The sequence below is a fragment of the Ambystoma mexicanum genome, chromosome 4p (assembly GCF_040938575.1).
Source record: "Ambystoma mexicanum isolate Mex_15411 chromosome 4p, UKY_AmexF1_1, whole genome shotgun sequence".
Lineage (NCBI taxonomy): Eukaryota > Metazoa > Chordata > Amphibia > Caudata > Ambystomatidae > Ambystoma > Ambystoma mexicanum.
Window position 1 is genome coordinate 97,054,655 of NC_090927.1, and position 19,536 is coordinate 97,074,190.

At 48.6% G+C, this 19,536-nt stretch overlaps 1 protein-coding gene across 1 annotated transcript in view; it reads right to left on the reverse strand.

Moving 5' to 3' along the window:
* Window positions 1–19,536, reverse strand: part of LOC138453026 (tyrosine-protein kinase-like) — a 370,904-nt gene that overhangs the window by 174,372 nt on the left and 176,996 nt on the right. The window contains exon 2 of the mRNA XM_069605443.1: window positions 17,563–17,681. Coding sequence (XP_069461544.1) covers window positions 17,563–17,681 — 119 coding nt within the window. The remainder of the gene's footprint in view (window positions 1–17,562; window positions 17,682–19,536) is intronic.

Below are 19,536 nucleotides of genomic sequence, written 5' to 3' on the forward strand. Positions count from 1 at the left end.
CAGTTCCTCACGACTGAAGCGCTCCTGCCGCTGCCTGTCACATGCCTTCTTCACAACTTTCGGCATAGTTGGGTGAGGAAATGGGTGGGTTATGGGAATGACAGGGTTTGAGGGTTGGTTGTGGTGTGGTTGGGTAGGATGGCAATGGATTGTGTTTTTTAAGATGGCCGCTGTGCTGTTTCCCGTTCCGCCGCGATTACACTATTTCCGGTTCCGCCTAATTGCGGTCACCGCTAATTACGGTGACCGCTGACTACGGTCGGTGCAATGATGGGTGGCGGTAGGTCACCCTGCGCTGTTAACGAGGTCGGTAAGGGCTATTTATGGCTTGGCGTAGTTTATGTTACCGCCATGGCGTAATGCTCGTGCGCGATGGGTCGTAATATGGCGCTCTTATCGCCATCGGACCATGGCGTTAACGCTCATTACGCCATGGCGGTAATTTCGATTACTTACCGCCTGGGTCGTAATGAGGGCCTATGTATTAAATTAGATCCCAATAGTAACGAACAAGTGTTAAATGTAGAAAAACTATTCATGGACTGTAGTTTGGATGATAGTTCTAAAAGTTTCATTGCCAAGTATCCAGATGTGTTTAATAATAGTGTTGGGTGTTTGAAAGGGATGATTTACAAAATTGTGCTGAAGGAGGGTTCCAGGCCCATGGCAGCAAAACCTAGACCGTTACCAATGTCATTGCGTGATGCTGTGAGAGTGGAGTTGGAGAAACTGGAGAAAGCTGGCATTATTGAACCAGCGAAGGCGGTTGAATGGATTTCCCCCGTGGTTGTTGTGAAAAAGTCTGGTGGGGATTTGAGAGTATGCATAGATCTAAGAGAATTGAATCGATGTGTGGTTGCTGACCGCCATCCCCTTCCAAATATGGGAGAACTTCTGTCTAGGATAGGAAATGCCAAATACTTTGCCAAATTGGATATGGCGAGCGCCTATCATCAGATTAACCTTGATGCCGAGTCACGAAAACTGATGGCTTTTATCACATACGAAGGCATTTACCAGTTTCGGCGCATGCCTTTCAGATTAATATCAGCTTCATCAGTTTTCCAAAAAGTCATGGATGGATTATTCAAAGGTATTAACAATGTTTGGTGCTTCCAGGATGATGTGTTGGTTTGTGGCAGTACTGAAGAAGATTTAAAAAGGAAACTCAATAAGGTTTTAGAAATTTTCAGAACACGAGGTATTACCTTACGAAGTGAGAAATGTGTCTTTTCTACTCAAGTAGTAGAGTATTTAGGACACCAAATATCAGAGGAAGGTTTAAGGCCCAAAAAAGTGTTGGTAGATGGAATTAAAAGAATGGAGTATCCAAAGAATAAGGCAGAGTTACGTTCATTTTTGGGGACAATAGAGTTTTACCATTGTTTCATTGAAAAATATGCGGATAAGGTTACCTTGCTGAGAGCATTGTTGAGAAAAGGAGTGGAATTTGTTTGGAATGCAGAGTGTGAAAAGGAATTTGTTGAGATTAAGTCTGAGATTGATATGGCAAAACCCTTAGCCATGTATGATACTAAAAAAAGGACAATCTTGTCTGTTGATGCGAGTGAAACTGGTATTGGAGTGGTTATGTTGCAAGTGGGAATGGATGGTGCAGAATCCGTGGTGTTACATGCCTCGCGCATGTTGAGAGGTCCTGAATTGAACTACTTGGTTTTGGAAAAAGAGGCTTTGGCATGCCATTGGGGTATAGAAAAACTGAAAAACTTTGTGTGGGGTCAGGAATTTGTGTTAAGAACAGACCACAAGCCACTGAAGGCTATATTTGAAAGCAAAGGGTTGGACAAAGTTTCAAGGAGAGTTGCCTGTTGGGTGACAAGATTGCAATGTCACAAGTTTAACATTGAAGTGGTAGCCAGTAAGGACAATGTGCAGGCCGATCATGCATCTAGAGTAAGGATTAGTGATGAGGAAGATGAGAAGGAGTCTGTTGAAGTTGAAAGTATGGTATTTGCTACGGTGGAAGGTGTACTTCACAAAGAAGAATGGGTTGAAGCATTGATGTCTGATGAAATTTGGAGACGGATAACCAATTTTATCAAGGATGGTTGGCCAGAGAAAAGATTGTTATCTGGAGAAGAGCGGGCTTTGTGGGAGGTGAGAGAGGAATTATCTGTGAAGAATGGTCTAATATATCGATGGGATAAGCTTGTTGTTCCAGTATGTTTTAGAAAAAAACAAATTGCTATTGCGCATCAAGGCCATATTGGTACATATAAAACCAAGGGATAATTAAGGCCGATTATTGGTGGCCGGATATGGACCGCGAGATTGAGAAAACAGTGGGAGGATGTGTAGACTGCATAAAATCAGGGAAGAGCATATCTGCTGTAGTGCAACCTGTGAAAGGAGTTGAAGGTCCTAAGGGTGTGTGGCAAGACCTTGCCATGGATATCTTAGGCCCAGTGGATATGGGCAGAGGTCGTGGTAGGTTTGTGTTGGCCATAGTAGATATGTTTTCAAGGTGGACGGAGTTCAAAATATTGAGAGAAGTCACGGGTCAATCTATTGTAGCATTTCTGGAAGAGATATTTGAGAGAGAGGGCTTGCCAAGGAGTGTGTTGATGGACAACGGTCCACAGTTTACTGGAGGTTTCTTTCAAGATTACATGTACAGATGTGGAATCAAGCATAAAAAGACTACATTGTATTACCCTCAAGCCAATGGTATTATCGAGAGGGTCAACCGCTGTATAATGGAAGGTATTAGGAATGCCAATGCGTGTGGGTTGGACAGGAAAGTTGCGGTAAAGGAACGAATGTATACGTTGCGGATGGCTCCTAATGCCGAAACAAGAGTGAGTCCATTTGAATTAATGAGAGGATGGAGGAGTAACACGATGTTATCCCCAGCTTGGTTAGGCCGGGCCAGAGAAACGGATGAGGTGGTGGATGAAGTGAAAAGGAATATGGATGAACGAAAGAGGAAGTGTGCTGAGAAAGTTAATGAAAAATTTCCAAGAAAGAAGACTATAGTTGAAGTGGGCGATCTAGTTAGAATAAGGAAAGCTGTTATAAAGAAAAAGGGTGATCCGTTGTATTCGGATCCGGTTAAGGTTGTACAGGTTTTTGTCCGTTCTGTGAAATTGGAAAGTGACAGGTCTGGAGCCTGTCAAGGGTTGCAAAGGTGAGGAGGTAAAATTGCTGAGCAAACAGACGCCTTTTTCTCTATATAATGTCATCGTTCGAATTACATGTATTATAAATTGTTTTGTCTAAGTAGAAATTTGGTGTTCAGATAAGGGAGGGTGTGTGTTATGTTGATGTCTTTTCTATTATATGTTAATGTGTTATCTGATTTCCATTCCTTGTTCTACTGATGGAATCCTAGCTATTGATGACATCAGAGCAATCCTGAGCTTTGTGTTAGAATGTTATTCTTAGAGGAGTCAGTCTACTTGTGCAGATGGTTGGGGGTCTCTAATACCCATCTTATCCCTACAAGCAATAAACCATTTGTTCAACTTGTTGTGCCCAGTTTATTGCTTTACAGGCAACCCGTCTGTTCCCGGTGCTTTGCCTGTGGCCAGGGATCTGATTGCATCGGTAATGTCTTCGGGCGTGATTTCTGCTTCTGGGGAGTCGGCTTGCTCAGGGGACAGCCTGGGGAGCCCCATCTCTTCTAGTGTTTCTACCAACCGTTCATGGGGGACCTGCTCCTCATGTGAATACAGGTGGGTGTATAAGAGAGTGAAAGTGTCATTTATGCCCTCCTGCGTACAGTGTGTGTTTCCATCCTTATCTTGTAGTGAGGTGGTGGGGTGTATAGAGTGCTCTTTACTGCAGAGCCAGGCAAGTAGTCTGCCTGGTCTGTCGGCCTCAACATGTGCTCTATTTGTTCTGGCAGTATAGTCGAACTTTTCCAGCCTGTTCCACGCAGTTATGTTCCGCTCTCTAAGTTTCACAAGCTCCTCTTCCCTCTGTTGGGTGTCTACGGGGGTAGCCTCAAGTCGCTCAATCTGCCGTTCCACTAGGTCTAGTTCTTTCTTGAGCTGCTTCTTGATACCTCCCACCTTTGCAATTACTTCTCCCCTGGTTACCACCTTTAGAGCCTCCCACACTGTGCTATTGTAAGCTACACTACCGGTGTTAACCTCTAGGTATGCATCTATAGAATTGGGTAATTCTTCTCGGAAAGCTGGGTCCCTCAGTGCGTCTGTGGGCATTTTCCACATGGGAATGGGGGGTCTGGGCCCTCTGTGGTTCCATGTTATCAGAAGCGGGGAGTGATCAGAGATAGTCCTCCCCATGTATTGTGCTCCCTCCACCCGGGGTAAGTATTCCCTGTCTATGAAGATGTAATCTAGTGTTGTGTGTAACTTATGTGAGGATGAGTAAAATGAGTATTCGTGTGCTTCAGCTGTTTTTCCCGCCACACATCCGTCATTTTCAGCCTCTCCAACATGGCGGATAGTGCGTTCGTAGCGGTCGGTGGGCCTCCTAGCTGTGGTGTGGATCTGTCCAGCTGTGGGTCATGTACACAATTAAAATCCCCCCCCCAAATAAAGAGATTGTTACCTGTACTGTGCAACTCTATGGTACAGTGAGTTCAGGTAGGACGGTATGTTATTGTTAGGGGGATAGGAGTTCATGATGCATACTGCTTCTTGTTCAATGAATCCCCAAATTACGACGAACCTACCTTCCGGGTCTATCTCAGTTTTGTCCACCTGGAATGGGAGCTGCGGGTGAATCCAGGTGTAGACCCCTCTTGCGTAGTTAGAATAAGTGGTACCAAACCCCTGTCCACCCCAATGTGTTTGTAGCTTGGCCACCGAGTCCGCCGTGCAGTGGGTCTCCTGTAGTAATGCTATCATTACCCCTTTTCTGTGCAGTGCAGGTAGGTTTTAATCCTGTTCCTTCGGAGATACGTCCTTAGGCCCCTTACATTCCATGTCATTATTTTTATGGTGGTCGCAGCCATAGGGGTTTAGTAATGGATCTGTTGTCCCCCCCTTTCCCCGCCTCTGCCGCCCCCGGGCCTGGACCTGTTAAACAGGGGTCGGTCTGTGTTACGGTTGGGCCTCGAGCCTCATCGTTCCCTCCTCCCTTCCCCCCTCCATCTCAGTGTCAATTGGAGACTTATTAACATTAACAATCCTCATTATAGTGAATAAGGGCAACAAACCTTTCAACTCAAAACTGCCCCCAGCAGTTGCCACAAACTTGCAGCGCTCGGGGGCACCCGATCCTTCCAGGCCTTTCCAGGCCTCCCGGGGCGGGTGGTGTGTCGGCAGTCGGCCTCCACGTGTTGCAGGGGAGTGCGTCGGCTTCATTGTTATTCGCATAGGTCGGTGCGCTCCTGCCCGTCATGGCGCACGTAGAGTTGGAGATCTCAATCGGTCCGGTATTCATTCGGCAGTTGTGCGAACCTTCTTTTTCCTGTCGTTTGGTGCTTTCAATGGCCTGTGACTTCATGCGCAGTGCTTTCCTTATCATCGGCATGGTTGTTGTCCTCAAGCCACATATTTGTCGCTACCGGAGTCTCAAGAAAGATAGCTTTCCCCTTGTATAGTACCTTAAGGCGGGATGGGTAAAGTAGCATGTACTTGAGGTTTAGCTTGCGCAACCTAGCTTTCACCGGTACAAATGAGTTCCGTGCTCGCTGCACCGTGGGGGCATAGTCTGGGTAAATGACTATTTTGGCACCATGTTTCTTGATCTCCCCTCCTTCTCTTGAGAATCTCAGTATAGTCTCTCTGTCGCGCAAGTTCAAGACTTTTGTAATAATAGGGCGCGGTCGGGAGCCCGGAAGGGGCCTCTTCTGAAGTAATCTGTGGGCCCTTTCTATTGAGAAGCCCTGGGTCAGTTTGCCGGCCCCGATTTCTTGCAAGAGCATCGTTTCTACGAATTCGGTCGGGTCTGGGCCCTCCGTGTCTTCCGGCACCCCCAGGATTCGGATGTTGCTGTGGCGGGCACGTCCTTCAGCGTCCTCTGATCGCGCCTCTAGCCGCGCTACTTGCAACTCAAGGTCTTGGACCTTAGATTTAAGTTCTGTGGTGTCGTTAACATTGTCTTGGAGCATTGCCTCCGTTGTGGCCACCCTTTCTGTAAGGTTACGGGCGTCCTGTCTCATCAGTTGCATGTCCAACTTGATTTCATCGATCCTGGTTTCGATGGACGTCTGTAGCGCCGCTATGGCTTGTAGCACTTGTGTATTTGTTGGATCGTCCTCCTTAGCCGTTGGGTCGTCTGCTGCCTCTGTCCCCTGTTGTTTCGCCCTGACCGTGGTGAAGGAGTCCATGGTCGCGGTTTTCAATTTGCTTTTGGGGGGCGACATCGCCTGTCTTTGGGCGTGCTCCATGGCCTTTTCCTGTTCAGCGGGGACGTGTATGTAGGATCGATTGCGAGGGCGGTTGTTGCAGATGGGGAGTCGTCAGCCCGCGGATGTTCCAGAGGGAACTGCCCGTCGCCTTCTCTCTTCTTCGTGTCTCTCCGTGTCTCTCGCGGCCTCCCGCCAGCCAGCGCCTCTCCTGCACGCGGTCTCGCGCTGAGGGTCCCCCCCTTCGGCTCTTCCTCCCAGCACTCAGTCTCGGAGATAGAGACCCGCGTCACACCCGGCCGCGGGGGTCCGCCCCCCCCCCCCAGGGTTTCGCCGGACGGGGTTGGACGCTGTGGGCCTTCCTCTCTCGCCTCCGGAGGCTATCCACCCTCCAGCGGTGCGTCACAGATGGGGCCGGCGGGCGCCGCCATTTTGTTGGGCTGGGGCCTCCTCTCTGTTCGCTTCGGTTAACCATTATCTCGGTCCGATTTGTCTTGCGGAAACTTCGTCGGGGGTAGGGAACCGGTTCTACTTCCCGTAGCTACTTCAGGTGTGCTTGTTCAGCTTAAGCAGGCCAAACGATTCGGTCCGTTGTAGGATATCGGGCAGGAGCGTGAGGAGAACACGTCCTCACTCCATGCGTGCTGGCCACGCCCCCTGATCCTGGTGTTACCTCTCTTCCTGTCGATTGCAGAGGCTTTGTTGTGCCACCAGTACGATACCTATCGCCTCGCTAATTCAGTAGCAATTCGGTCCAGTATGAGGGGTCCACACTGCCGTTGATTGGTATTTTGTACAACACAGTCTGGTAAATGGGCACAAGCACAGCAGTAAAGGGTGTCACAGGGGAGGCCTCGCTTTGGTTATTTTTGCCTCAGCTGGGACATGGAGTTCACACGTACCAGTTCTATCTCCTTCTCCCTTCTCCAGCAAGTAATGCTGCTATGTTTTGCTGTAGAGGTTTCCCAGCTTTGGTGTGTGAGGGTTTTGCCCATCATGATCTGCGTGAGGCAGGCGTTGCTCCACTCCCGGTGTCTGTCGCGTTATCACAGGGGTGCGCACTGGTATGTCATCTTTCCACAATCCCTATTAGGTTGGTGCGTAGTTAGTGCCAGCTAACGAGTCTAACTGGTCAGGATCTCAGCAAGGACTTGCGACTGAGCGTCCCGTTTCCAGAATATATGTGTCTGGTACGTTGTGGGCAGTGTCGGAGTACAGTACTGCGTTGCTTGCAGGGAGTTACACGGCAATGATAAGTTGCCACTGCTTATCTAGCCGACCAGTCGTGATACATGCTGCTCATTTGCCTGAGTATATTGTGCATTGGTAGATGGTCTTTGATCATGCCCGCGTATCAGATAAGTATATGTTATGTCCCAATGGAAGCTACAGTGGGAGGCGTACAGTATTCATGCAGGATGTAGTCAATGGGTGCCAATCGTTAGTTTGGTCCTTGGTATTAAAAGTGGAGGCGTACCTTGCTTCAGGGGCATTGGTCCTCCTCTGCGTCTCTGTGGGTGAGGGTTCTTCTCTCAGTGTCGCAGTGTCACCCAGCTCCACTTCTGTATGGGCAGTATTTTCCTCCGGTGTATTGGAGCTCAGGGCGCTCCAGGGACTTGGACTCCCTCAAGCTAGGTGTTGCGGCCGAGTTCTCATGGATGCGCTCCTAGCGCACCTCTCGGCCCCTCTCCCGGATGGCTATAAAGCAGGAATACCGCCGTCAGCGTGGGTGTGCTGCTCAGGACGGGAGGGTGTCTCGCCAGCAGAGTCAGGTCGCGGGACAGTGTCTACTTTCTTTTTGGCACCGCGACCCGGACCACAACAGTGCCCACCACCAAGCTGGGTCACAGGCGGATCTCGCAAGTCTGCGTTACCGGCGGCTATGCCTGTATGACCAGGCCTGTAGGCGATGTTAGGGCAGCCACTCCTGTCGTCTCTGGGTCACTGTCACAGCAATGACATGCTCCGTACAGTGTGCTCCCGCAGACAGCGGGGTTCAGTTCCAGTTTCCGCTCTGCGTCAGTTCATCGCCTGTGATCCCCGTGTCTGGCACTGTTCGGGTCTGCGGAGCTCGAGCCAAAAGATCTTCTTGGGAAGATCTTCCGTTGTGGGCAGGGACTCACTCACGGCAGCGCAGGAGCTTGGCGGCCATTTTGGTTACTGCTTTGCGCGTCAAAGATTCTGGTGCTTACTGCAAATGTCTCCGACGCCACTACACGGTTTCGAGTTGGAGTTCAGCCGTGGAGTCCTCTTGGCTTCCTTGCCATATATGTTGTTTTTAGTGGTCAGTTCTTTCCGATTACAGGATATTTATTAGGATTCAGTTGGCGGCATTGGGAGCTGCAAGGGACTACGTCTGCATCGCTCTGCGGCTGGCCCCGCCCCACCCCCTTGCATGTTTTTGAGTCAGGCAATCTTGCTCAAGGGTATGGCTTCCAGGATTTCACCCAGGTTGCACATTCCCAGTGTTGACGCTTACCCATAAGACCACACAAAATTGTCATCAAAGCACATGCTTCATATTTTTTTGTTTTGTTCTCCTGGGAAAATTGCACTATAGATGGTTGGGTTTAAAAGGTGAACACCTTTTATATTTTGCTCGCGTAGTTATAGGAAAGAAGCAGCATGAAAGAAATCGCACCATTTTTAAACTATTATTTTGAACATTTCCTTTGAGCAGAGTTCCACTGCCAGCTCTGCCCCCTCTGAACTCCTCCTCGGAACCACACGCTCTCCTCCAAACTCTTCCCCCATCCGGGATCTTGTGGGATCCCCCTTTAAATGTCCATTTCCAGCACTGTGTGCACCCAATATCACATAAACCCACTGTTTCCACATAGCCAAATGCACCTCCTCTAGGATTTCCCTGGGAATGGCCCCTGGAGTTGCCGCATGATGATGCTTATGGGCGAGGGAAATGGGGGGAGGTAAGGAGTAGACAAAATGATTTATCCCACCCACTCTCTGGAGCAAGAGAATAGAAAGCCTGTTTATTTTTCCAATTGGGATGAGTGGCTGTCTTTTTTAGAAACGTGCATTTCTTTTTACAAGTGCTGGAAATGTAAAGGACTGTGCTTTCCTTCCTTTGAATTGCCCATTGAGAACATTGGGCCTCATTACGACCCAGGTGCTAAGTGGTTAACGGCGCCGTAACCACTTAGCGCCTTACTGCGAGGTCCCTTTGCGGGACCCGACCTGAACGGCTAGTCTGGACCAGCCGTTAAAGTAGGGACCTGCAAAGGGACCTCGCAGGCAATTACGGCACCGCAATTTGCGGTACCGTAATTGCCGCCTTCCCCATTCCCATTGAGCCCCATGGGGCAAAAATGGGAATGGGGAAGGGCCATGTTGAAATGGGGAAATACCGCCCCGCCAACCTTGGAATGGGGCAGTATTTCCCCATTTCACCATGGCGGACTCGTTACGACACCGGCACCAACCATGGTGCTAATAGCGCCATGGTTTAGCGCCGGTGTTGTAATGAGGGCCGTTGTCCCGGTAGTGTAGGGGGTGAGTGGGTGCACTGCTGGATGCCATCGCACCCCTGCCACCTTCCTGCCAGAGGCTGGAGGGCAAATCCAAGAAATCAAAGACAACCTGCAGAGCCTCATTTCGGAGATGGGTGAACCCATAAAGTGGGAAAGTAACATTTTCTTTGTATGACCCAGAGTTCAAGGGCACTAATATACAATTATATATTGGCTAAAATTCTGTAATGTATTAAAAGGAAATAAAAAGATGTCAGTCTCTTCTCACCCCCACAACAACTTATCTGTGACAAAGGGGGAGAATCTTTGGCGTGCCAAAGGATTTCAGATTGCCCTACCCCCCAGTTCCCTTTACATGGCTCTATTTAGACTTAGCAAGGTGAGAATTGCTCTCCTGTTAAACACTCAGGGGTTCCTTTTTGAGTTTCCCATAAAAAGGTGACGGGGACCTGTTCCGTTTACACTTTCACAAGCACAGGTCCGCACTGCCTTGGTTTCCTCACTTGCAGGAGTGGGGTAAAAAGGCGGCGTACATGCTTGTATTGAGGAAACGCTGGGGTAAATGCCTCGTACACCCAGCAGGTGGCGTTCACAAGGGATTCCTACCGAGCGCGCCTGCTTTTTGCTAGTATAGAAAGCCAGCGGACTGCAAAGGAATCCACAGCATTTGCGCCGGCATGAACATCCATGCGGTACTAATGGTGGAAAAGGGGGAGGGGGAATTATATGTTCCGATCCACCCCTCCTCTCCGCCATCGCCATACAAATGCATGAATACGGGGCTTGACGTGAAAGAAAGGCATAAAAACCACGCAAGGCTTTTACACCGTTCATTTACATCATGCCCAATTGGAAAATTACCTCCATACCAGTTATTTTTTGTATGTGATGGGTTGGAAAGGGGACATGTGCTTTCGTACCATCAGGATTCAAAAACGTCACATTTTATCAAAGAAGTGCTCTCTTAGTAGTTCATGCTGACGGCCTGGCAAGCAGACTTTTCCAAACCGATGTTTCACAGTTTTCAAAAGAGCGAAAATGTGACAACTGCAACTGGAAGACACAGTGTTAATAAAAGGGGTGACATTTCCTAATTCTTTGGGTTGGGAGGGGCAAGTTAAAGGGACATTCTTAATTCTGCAAATCACAACACAGCTACAGCCCAGGTGCAGAATTAAAGAACAGATAAAAGACAGGTATTTCTTAGCTGGCTGACCTGAGCTGCTGTTGCCCAGCCTGGACCTGCCCATAGAATGAAGGAGCATTCCCCTTCCCAACCCTAGAGAGGCTGCTTCCTGGTCTCGTTTCCTACTGGCCCCACTTGCCCCCCCCTGTCTGCTGATTTAGCCACTCACGCCAGGGCAGGAACTGCATCAGGGCCTATAACTTTTTTCAGTTGAAATGGGTCCAGTGCTCTCGGGAGCCCGGGCAGCAGCCCCATGTTGCAGTTATATGACACAAAAGTCCTTTAATGTGGGACATTCAATGTGTGCAGCGCCCTCACTGCAGTCCAACACCTCCTTCTGGCAGTCTCTGGCAACGTTCATAGCACCTCATTGCCTTTTCTTCAGGCTTCCCTGACATTAGCACGCTGCTGAGCAATTAGCAGCTTTTCAGGGGACATTTAGTGTTTCAGCCCCCTGCTGGATCCCTTTCACGTGACAATATGCAGTTATTACACCATGCTGCATTATTTTCACTTTATTATAATTTAACCACTCCACTTGCAAATCTGACTGTTTTGCCCGGTTTATAGGGTAGGAGGGCTCCCAAACATCATGCTCAAAATCCCGACCAGCCCTGACACATCTTTAACCGGCTTTGCCCCAGAGCCATCTGCCAGACGGAACCAAATTATACAGGACCAAGCATTGCTGTTGTGCTCATCAACACATGCAAATACATTCAGTAAATGGGTATGCTTGTACAATTCTGCTGGACATTTATTACATTGAAACAATGTAGGAGTCAAAATAGCTCAGGGAGTTGATACACCAGCTACATCCTATAAGAGCCAACTCAGACTGTCATCTTACTGATTACAAGAGTGCTAAGAAACTGCAGGATTTTGTCAGGAAGCGCTAAAAACGATGTCATTTTTTGAACGTACAAAGATTTTGGCTGAAAGTTGCCAAATGATTCCTTCTTTAAAAAACCCGAGAAAGGCATTTCTTTTTCATTTATTAGGTAAATTGAAAGGAAATGTGTTCTTAGATGTGTTTACCATTAAGGACCTCCTTTAATTCTAGCGCGTGATGCAGGAGGACCATTTTCCCAAGTGCGCTTTGGCAATAAACATGCCACAACTGCACAGGCAACTCATAGCTCTGCACATGCACAATCACCAACACCAGCTAACACAAGCCCCTAGCCACGTACACACACACAAACAGCCCCAGCACTGTGTAGATACCAAGCCACTGCACAACACTCCCAAGCCCTGGATATTGTGAATACACCCTGCTCCACGGCACATCTGCCCTCTGTGGCACTGTGCATACATACCTCCCCACTGTACTGCACACCCACACTGCCCAACAGAGAATATATACACAACATCATTGCACTGCACACCCATACTGCTTGGCACTCACAGCACCCATGGCACTGCAGACATGTACACATTGCCAAAACTGCTCTGCACTTACACGACCCGCACATTGCATGAATGTACACAGCCTCAAAGCCCTGCTCTTCACACGACTCCTGCTTCCCTGTACTCACCATCCACACACTGCATTCAGGCTCACCCCCCAAAACTGCATTGTGCATATGTTCACACACTCCCCTCAGTATTGCACTGTTTACGCAAAGCACCCTCACCACCACACGCATTGTCCCCAGCACTGAATTGTACTGTACACAAACGCACTAACTCCAGCAATGCACACACCTACTGTCCCAGCACTACACTCAACCTGCCCCTCTGCCACTGCTTCAACATTGTCTTAGCATGAACCTGCATGCACACACACCACCCCAGCACTGCATGTGCGCGCACACACACACACTCTGCCCCACTAATGCACAGACACCATACACAGTACTGCACACTCTCACCCCAGAGGCACTGTTCACAAAACCTTCATAACTGCACTGCACACACTGCACACTGACACTGCACCCAGCACCACACAAACATCCCACTGTAGCACACACCAACACATGCACCCACCTACAGAATATGTCTGTGCCGTGCTAACTGGGCATACTGAAGTCTGTGTGTACTGTGCTGGTGGTCATAATGGTGTCTTGCTTTACTGTGATAACTCCACATAATAGAACATGGCCTTACTGTGCTAGCTTGGGATATTTGTATCCACCAATTCTTATGATAACATGGCACATCAGTTTCTGGCCTTTCTGTGCTACCTGCTTCTCTTACCACTCGCACGCACTGCCTCCGGGCCACCCCTTGCACTGGGGGTCTGTATCTGTACCCATACAGCCCCCACTCCTTTGTTTTGTTCTTCCTGCACTTATCAGACCTACACAGCCTGCTGCCTTAAACCCAGCACTGCCACTTGCTGGCTGCACTCCCTCTGTTTGTTGCCTTTTTATTTATTAATTTATTTGTTATTATTTATGTTTTTTTCCTCCTTGCTCCGCACTCTCCTTTTGGTCCCCCTTCCATGCACTTCTCCCTCTCCCCCTCTACCATGCACTTGCGCTTTCTCAATGTCACTGGGCCTAGTAAGATCGTTGTTTTTGTTTCTCCTCTGTTCCCCTTCCCTTGCCTTGTCGCGCTCTGAAACACTTGTGTACAAGCGCGATAGAAATTAAATATCAATATCAATATCAATACCACCACTGTCACTCTAATTCTTTAACCACTCTAGTCATGTCCACTCCCTTCTTCAACCCACCCTGACTCCCATCTTCCGATCTCTTCCATTCAACATTTCCTCTGACCAGGGAGAAGCTCTGAAATGATTGTTAAAACCCAGAAACAAGCCATTTTTCAGCAGGATCCTTCTCAGAGCAAGAGCTCTCTTTGCACAGGTGAAAGGTGAAGCCACTGTGCATCCTCTTACCTGTTCTAGCACTTCCTGTGAGGCTGAGAGAAGCTTCAGTGCTTTGCAACGACTGAAACCCTTGGTAGATTCAACCATGTCTCAGAAAAGACTGTATCACGTGCCATGTGCAATATACATGAAGAAAGCACAGATCTAGTAGGTATGCACGTAATAGCGAAGTAATCTATCATGCCTACTGAGCACAAAAAACAAAACATTAACACATTGTTAGGAAAGATTTCGAAATTGTAGGGAATTTTCCTTCCATGTGGCAACCCCTAAACTTTTTGCTGTTGTTTTTCACCTTGTTATTGACTTTGCCAGAGAAGTACAGCCTTCTGCTGCACTCCTCTGGGCTTTCGCTCTTTTCTTACGGGGAAACTGACATGCCCTTAAGACAGTCAGTACCGGGGAACGCTGTTTCCCGTAGTTTCCTTTATCATGTTGCGGCTTTAGTGCAACATGACACAAGAGGGCACTGTAAGCTAAGTTACAGCTCTCTTGGGTCTCTAGCCTTCTACAGGCCCTAGATACTCTTTTAGGATGGTATTTGATCGGTGCAAGTCATTCAGGGACTCGAATGGTGGCAGCGATCGTTTTGTTTATTTTGAGCTCCTTTTGGCGTTCTGAGCACGTTTTTCGCACTGAACCCAAAATGGTGGCCTGGCTCCCAAAATGGCCAGACCACGAGGCTCCTTTGTCTTGTCCACTGACCGTCTTGCTCCCTTCACCTTCCCCAGGTCGGGCGACCCGGGGCCTTCCTTATTTGGGCATGTACTTTCCCACGAAACGTGGTTGCTTTCGCGGGCTTCTACATGTCGTTTGTGTGCCTCCAGGGTGTGGGCTGGGATGTCTGGTCCCAATACACATCCTGGGTGCCAGAGAGTCTGGGGTGGTGTGAATGCCTGGGACCACCGTGGTCCGTGATTGATCCACGTATGGTATGTGTGTTGATGTGCGGATCTCCCATTGGCTCCCCTCCGTTTTGGCGCGAAGGGAACCGTGGATAAGAGGGAGCTGGAAACACCACTACCATGTCGATCTCCTGAGTTCTCACGAACGAAGGAATACAGGAGCCAAGTATCCTGCAACCAAGAGGCTGGACCGAGGAATCGCTGGTGACCCGCTGAAGGAATCCTCCTTTGCACTGCTGTCGTCCTGTGAAACCCTTTCCTCCTTGGATCGAACCAGAAGGCCTGTACTGGTGCTTCGACCTTTGGAATAGCAGGAACAGCTATTCCCGGCGACTTCATCATCTCCTGCCAAGTAAGCCTTCGGAAGTGTCTCTGGGCCATCCAGTTGACTGACCAGCTTACAAGGGAGTCCTGCTCTGTAACTGCCGCCAGGTTGTGTTGTATTTCGAGTCCTTGTCACTCTCCCACGCTTCGTACACTTGGCGTTCCCAAGTCTGAAGGGAGGAGTGTACATTTGGCTTGAATACACACGGCCGCTCCGTTGTCCTGCTGCGGCAACAAAACTGTGCTGGTTTCGTCGATTGGGACGTCTTTTTGCTCTACACGACTACGAGGCGTTCCCTGCTCTTCTGAACCTGCCAGCTGCTGAAACTAGCGTGGAGAAGCCTGGGTCTGCTTGCTTCGGGGACCGGTGAGTAGTTTAGCTAGGATCTGGTCGCCCTCCTGCAGTATCCCATTGCTTTTCCCTGCTGTGTAAAAACAGCACCCTTTTGGCCGTACTCGCGCTCTGCTTCTGCCCGCTGTGGAGGCTGCGCTTGAGTTGCGGAACCTGTTCTCCTTCTGCTGTGCACTAACCCGAACTGCCTGGCTTCCTCCGAAGAGCTTCCCCTTTTGCCCGTTGGCACCGGCGTGGCAGGTACTTTGAGCACAAGGCTCCACTCTTCGCAGGGCTCGGACTTCCATCTAGTTAGGTGCCTCTGAAGGCGAACTGAGTCTAAAGCGTTATCGCACTGCCTGTTTTCCTTTCCTTTCAGGTGGACTACATATTTCGTGCTTTAAACGCTTGCGACTGTGTATTTGTATATATATTGTATTGATATGGTATGTGTTGGTTTAATATTGTGATATTGTGATTTTCTCGCTACGGTCATTGTTTTAAAGGCCTTAAAATAAATGTGTATCTATTTTTGATATAACAACTGTTTGGAGTAGTTTGTAAGCGCTCTTGCTTTGTGTGCTCATTGCGGGCTTTCAGTCACCCTCACCCCTCTTGAGGCCTAGTCTTGACCGCCGCGATCGCTACCTTGATTGGTCTGGCTTGTCCAGAGGTTACCCTGTTCCAAGTAATTAGGTTGGCCTTCTGAACTTCTGCGCCACCAGGACAGAGTTCAGAAATCCGTCTTAACACACATGTTCATGATCATCGTGGACTGTGACATAATTGGAAATGTTTACTCTGTGGCTATTTCTCCAAAGAGAGATGGTGAAGGAGATGGAAGAGCGGTGCAGTTATTACGGAAGGGATATGGGGCTGATTGGTCTAGATAGAATTTCGAATGTATACAAATTCTCATTTTGTATTTATTATATATAATTGGATTTCTGACTTATGTTTGTTTATACCTTTGTAAATAAATTAGTGTGTGTTATGTATTATACACATATAAAAACAATATATATTGTGAGACACAACATATTTGGTGGTTCAGATTGTTGATTTTGTATAGGGGAGATTTTCTTTTTATCAATAACCAGATCAGCACACGCTGCACTCATAAAGCTGACTATGAATGTTTCGTGACAGCGTCAATTGGTGTGAGGATGGGTCTGTCTTGATCCCCCCTCACTCGCCATGTGTTATCGCCAGCATTTTGAGTGAGCTTCCACCAGTACTGTCCTGTTAGTCTCCTGGGGGCCGAGGACTGTGAACTTCCCCCAGCAGGGGCATGGCAATGCAAAGGAAATCCCACTGGGTGAGCTCCTTCCTACTCTGCCACCTTAGCGCTACAGGACACGGGCGTTGTGGCTTTCTCCACCGATGTAGTGTCAGTGATGTAGTGTCAGCGATGTAGTGTCAGCGATGTAGTGTCAGTGATGTAGTGTCAGTGATGTAGTGTCAGCGATGTAGTGTCAGCGATGTAGTGTCAGTGATGTAGTGCTCCAAAGAACTTGCTGATGCTCTACTGCCACGAGCACATTTTGAAAGTGCATTTGGATTATTTGATTTTTGAACCTAAAATGGTCCTGCTCCCAATGTGTGCACAGAAACCTATCTCTGATCTGCATTTCCTCATTTGGAGAGCCCTCATTCAAATATTGATTTTTTTCAAACCTTTTTGTGGCATAAAAGACAACCAATTGGCCCTCTATGAAATATTCTCCAAGTCCAGCATGTTGTTTGAACAGTATAACAATATCAGCACCCCCTCAGTTCTTCTGCATTGGGCTCTTTAAAGAGATTAAGAGAAATGTGTTTCCTTAAAATTCCTGTTGTAAGATTTCAAATGTTTGAAAGTTTATTTTAAGTGTTTTGGGTTTATAATCAGCTTTAAATATTGTGCTAGAGATGAGAAATCTGAAGTGTTAGTGTTTTTTCAGAAGGGCACTTATTTGGTGTCCATTCTTAAAATAAATCTAACACATATATGTTTATATGGGTTTGAACCCTTTAACACATGACCCTACAGAAGTATGGATTGTGTTGCGTCTGTACCAAAGTCCCCAAGGTGTCCCATGTTCCCCCCAGATTTTGTGTGTCTCCTGCACCCCTGATAACGCTGCATAGTCCCCCCAGTTATCTTGTGTGCTCTCCCAGCTGTACCCGTGCAGCGGAAACACACGCTGTTACCGCCTTCCAGTACCTGAGAGGTAATAACAGTCCACCTCCTCGTTCCACCACACCAGGAAGGCCCCATCCGCGTTCATGGGCTGCAGGAGGAACCTCTTGGCGTCCAGGCGGCTCAGCTTTCCGAAATACCAGCTGCAAAAGTAAGCACAGGCCTTTACTCCGTGACAACTAGCAGACAGCAATCTTCTTTACAGTGTGGCGTCACAGAAAACGAACTGTATATATTCACAGACAAAAAACACCAGCTGAAGGGTTGCTATGGTTACAATTCAAAAATCCAAACCGCCGACGCATGGTACATTAAGGCGTTGTGGCAGCTTGTCTCCCAGGGTTGCTGTGGTTTCGGTGTGTGAGGAAGCTGGCTGCTTGTGGCGGCATGCATGATGGAATGTGAAAGGAAGACATCTGGACGTTCTAGAAGTCTCCGCAATCAGACAGACTGGGATTAGATGCATGCTGGTCATCTTTGCTCAAGTCTCCGGTTAAACGCTTGATTTTACCCTTTCTACAGTCCTGGCTCCAGCTTTGTTCCTGCCTGCTGCTTGCCTACCTAGGGCCATGATATGACTCTGTTTGCGACAATCTGGCTTTAAGGAGGTATGCTGTGAAGGGGGGATCACTACTCACCCTGGTGAGGGCTTGAGTTGCCCTGGGGGCGCATTTACCTTGGGGAGGGCACCATAGCCTTGGGCTGTGCGCGATTGCTCAAGTAGAGGCCGCAGGTGCTGCCTGCCTCTCCTCAAGCAATCGTGCCTTCTTCCTTTCAATCCCCACTACGGCATTGGCAGCAGGGGTCACTATCAGACTCGGCGCCACAGCGGTGAAGTGAAGAAACAATACGCCCCGGGGGTGCAATCGCCCACCCTGGTGAGGGCTTGAGTTGCCCTGGGGGCGCATTTACCTTGGGGAGGGCACCATAGCCTTGGGCTGTGCGCGATTGCTCAAGTAGAGGCAGCAGGTGCTGCCTGCCTCTCCTCAAGCAATCGCGCCTTCTTCCTTTCAATCCCCACTACAGCATTGGCAGCAGGGGTCACTATCAGACTCGGCGCCACAGCGGGTGAAGTGAAGAAACAATACGCCACGGGGGTGCAATCGCCCACCCTGGTGAGGGCTTGAGTTGCCCTGGGGGCGCATTTACCTTGGGGAGGGCTCCATAGCCTTGGGCTGTGCGCGATTGCTCAAGTAGAGGCATCAGGTGCTGCCTGCCTCTCCTCAAGCAATCGCGCCTTCTTCCTTTCAATCCCCACTACAGCATTGGCAGCAGGGGTCACTATCAGACTCGGCGCCACAGCGGGTGAAGTGAAGAAACAATACGCCACGGGGAAGTTAACTCCTTTTTCAATCATGTTAGGAGTTAACTCTCCTGTGCCTCATCGGCAGCGCCGAGCACTGCTGAAAAGTGTCATGGGCTTGGCGCCGCATCATGTCGCGGCGAGAACCCTATCTTTTGCACATGCGTCAGCTGATACCACAGCAGACACTACTACTCCAGTTGCTACTGACAGTACATTTCGCACGGTGTGCAAGTTCAGGTCATTTTGTTTGTGGTTTTATGGGGGCAACACTTTCATAGCAAGTGTGCACAAATAAACAATGACATACAAATAACAGGAAATGCTGTCTTGAAGAAAAGAAAGACTTTTTCTATAGAACGTGTAAATTACAAATGTCTATAAAATAAAGAAACAGGAATAAAGATTATACTTGGTGTGTCTCCCTCAAAAGTACTGATCAAGTGTGGCATGATTAATGCACACCCACTATGAAGCACTAGATGGGACAGTCTTGCAGTAAAGGAAGAAAAGGAAAAGGAGCTGAGAAAAAAGCATGTCCATTCGTTTTTTTGTATGAACTGGGCATCTATTAGCAGTACCTGGCAAATGCCTAAAACGTACACAGAAGCCAAAAACTGTTGGCTTTGCCAATGTTTTTTTTTTAACAGGACTTCACTGATGGACACGCACAGTGCTCATAAATCGATTGGCTG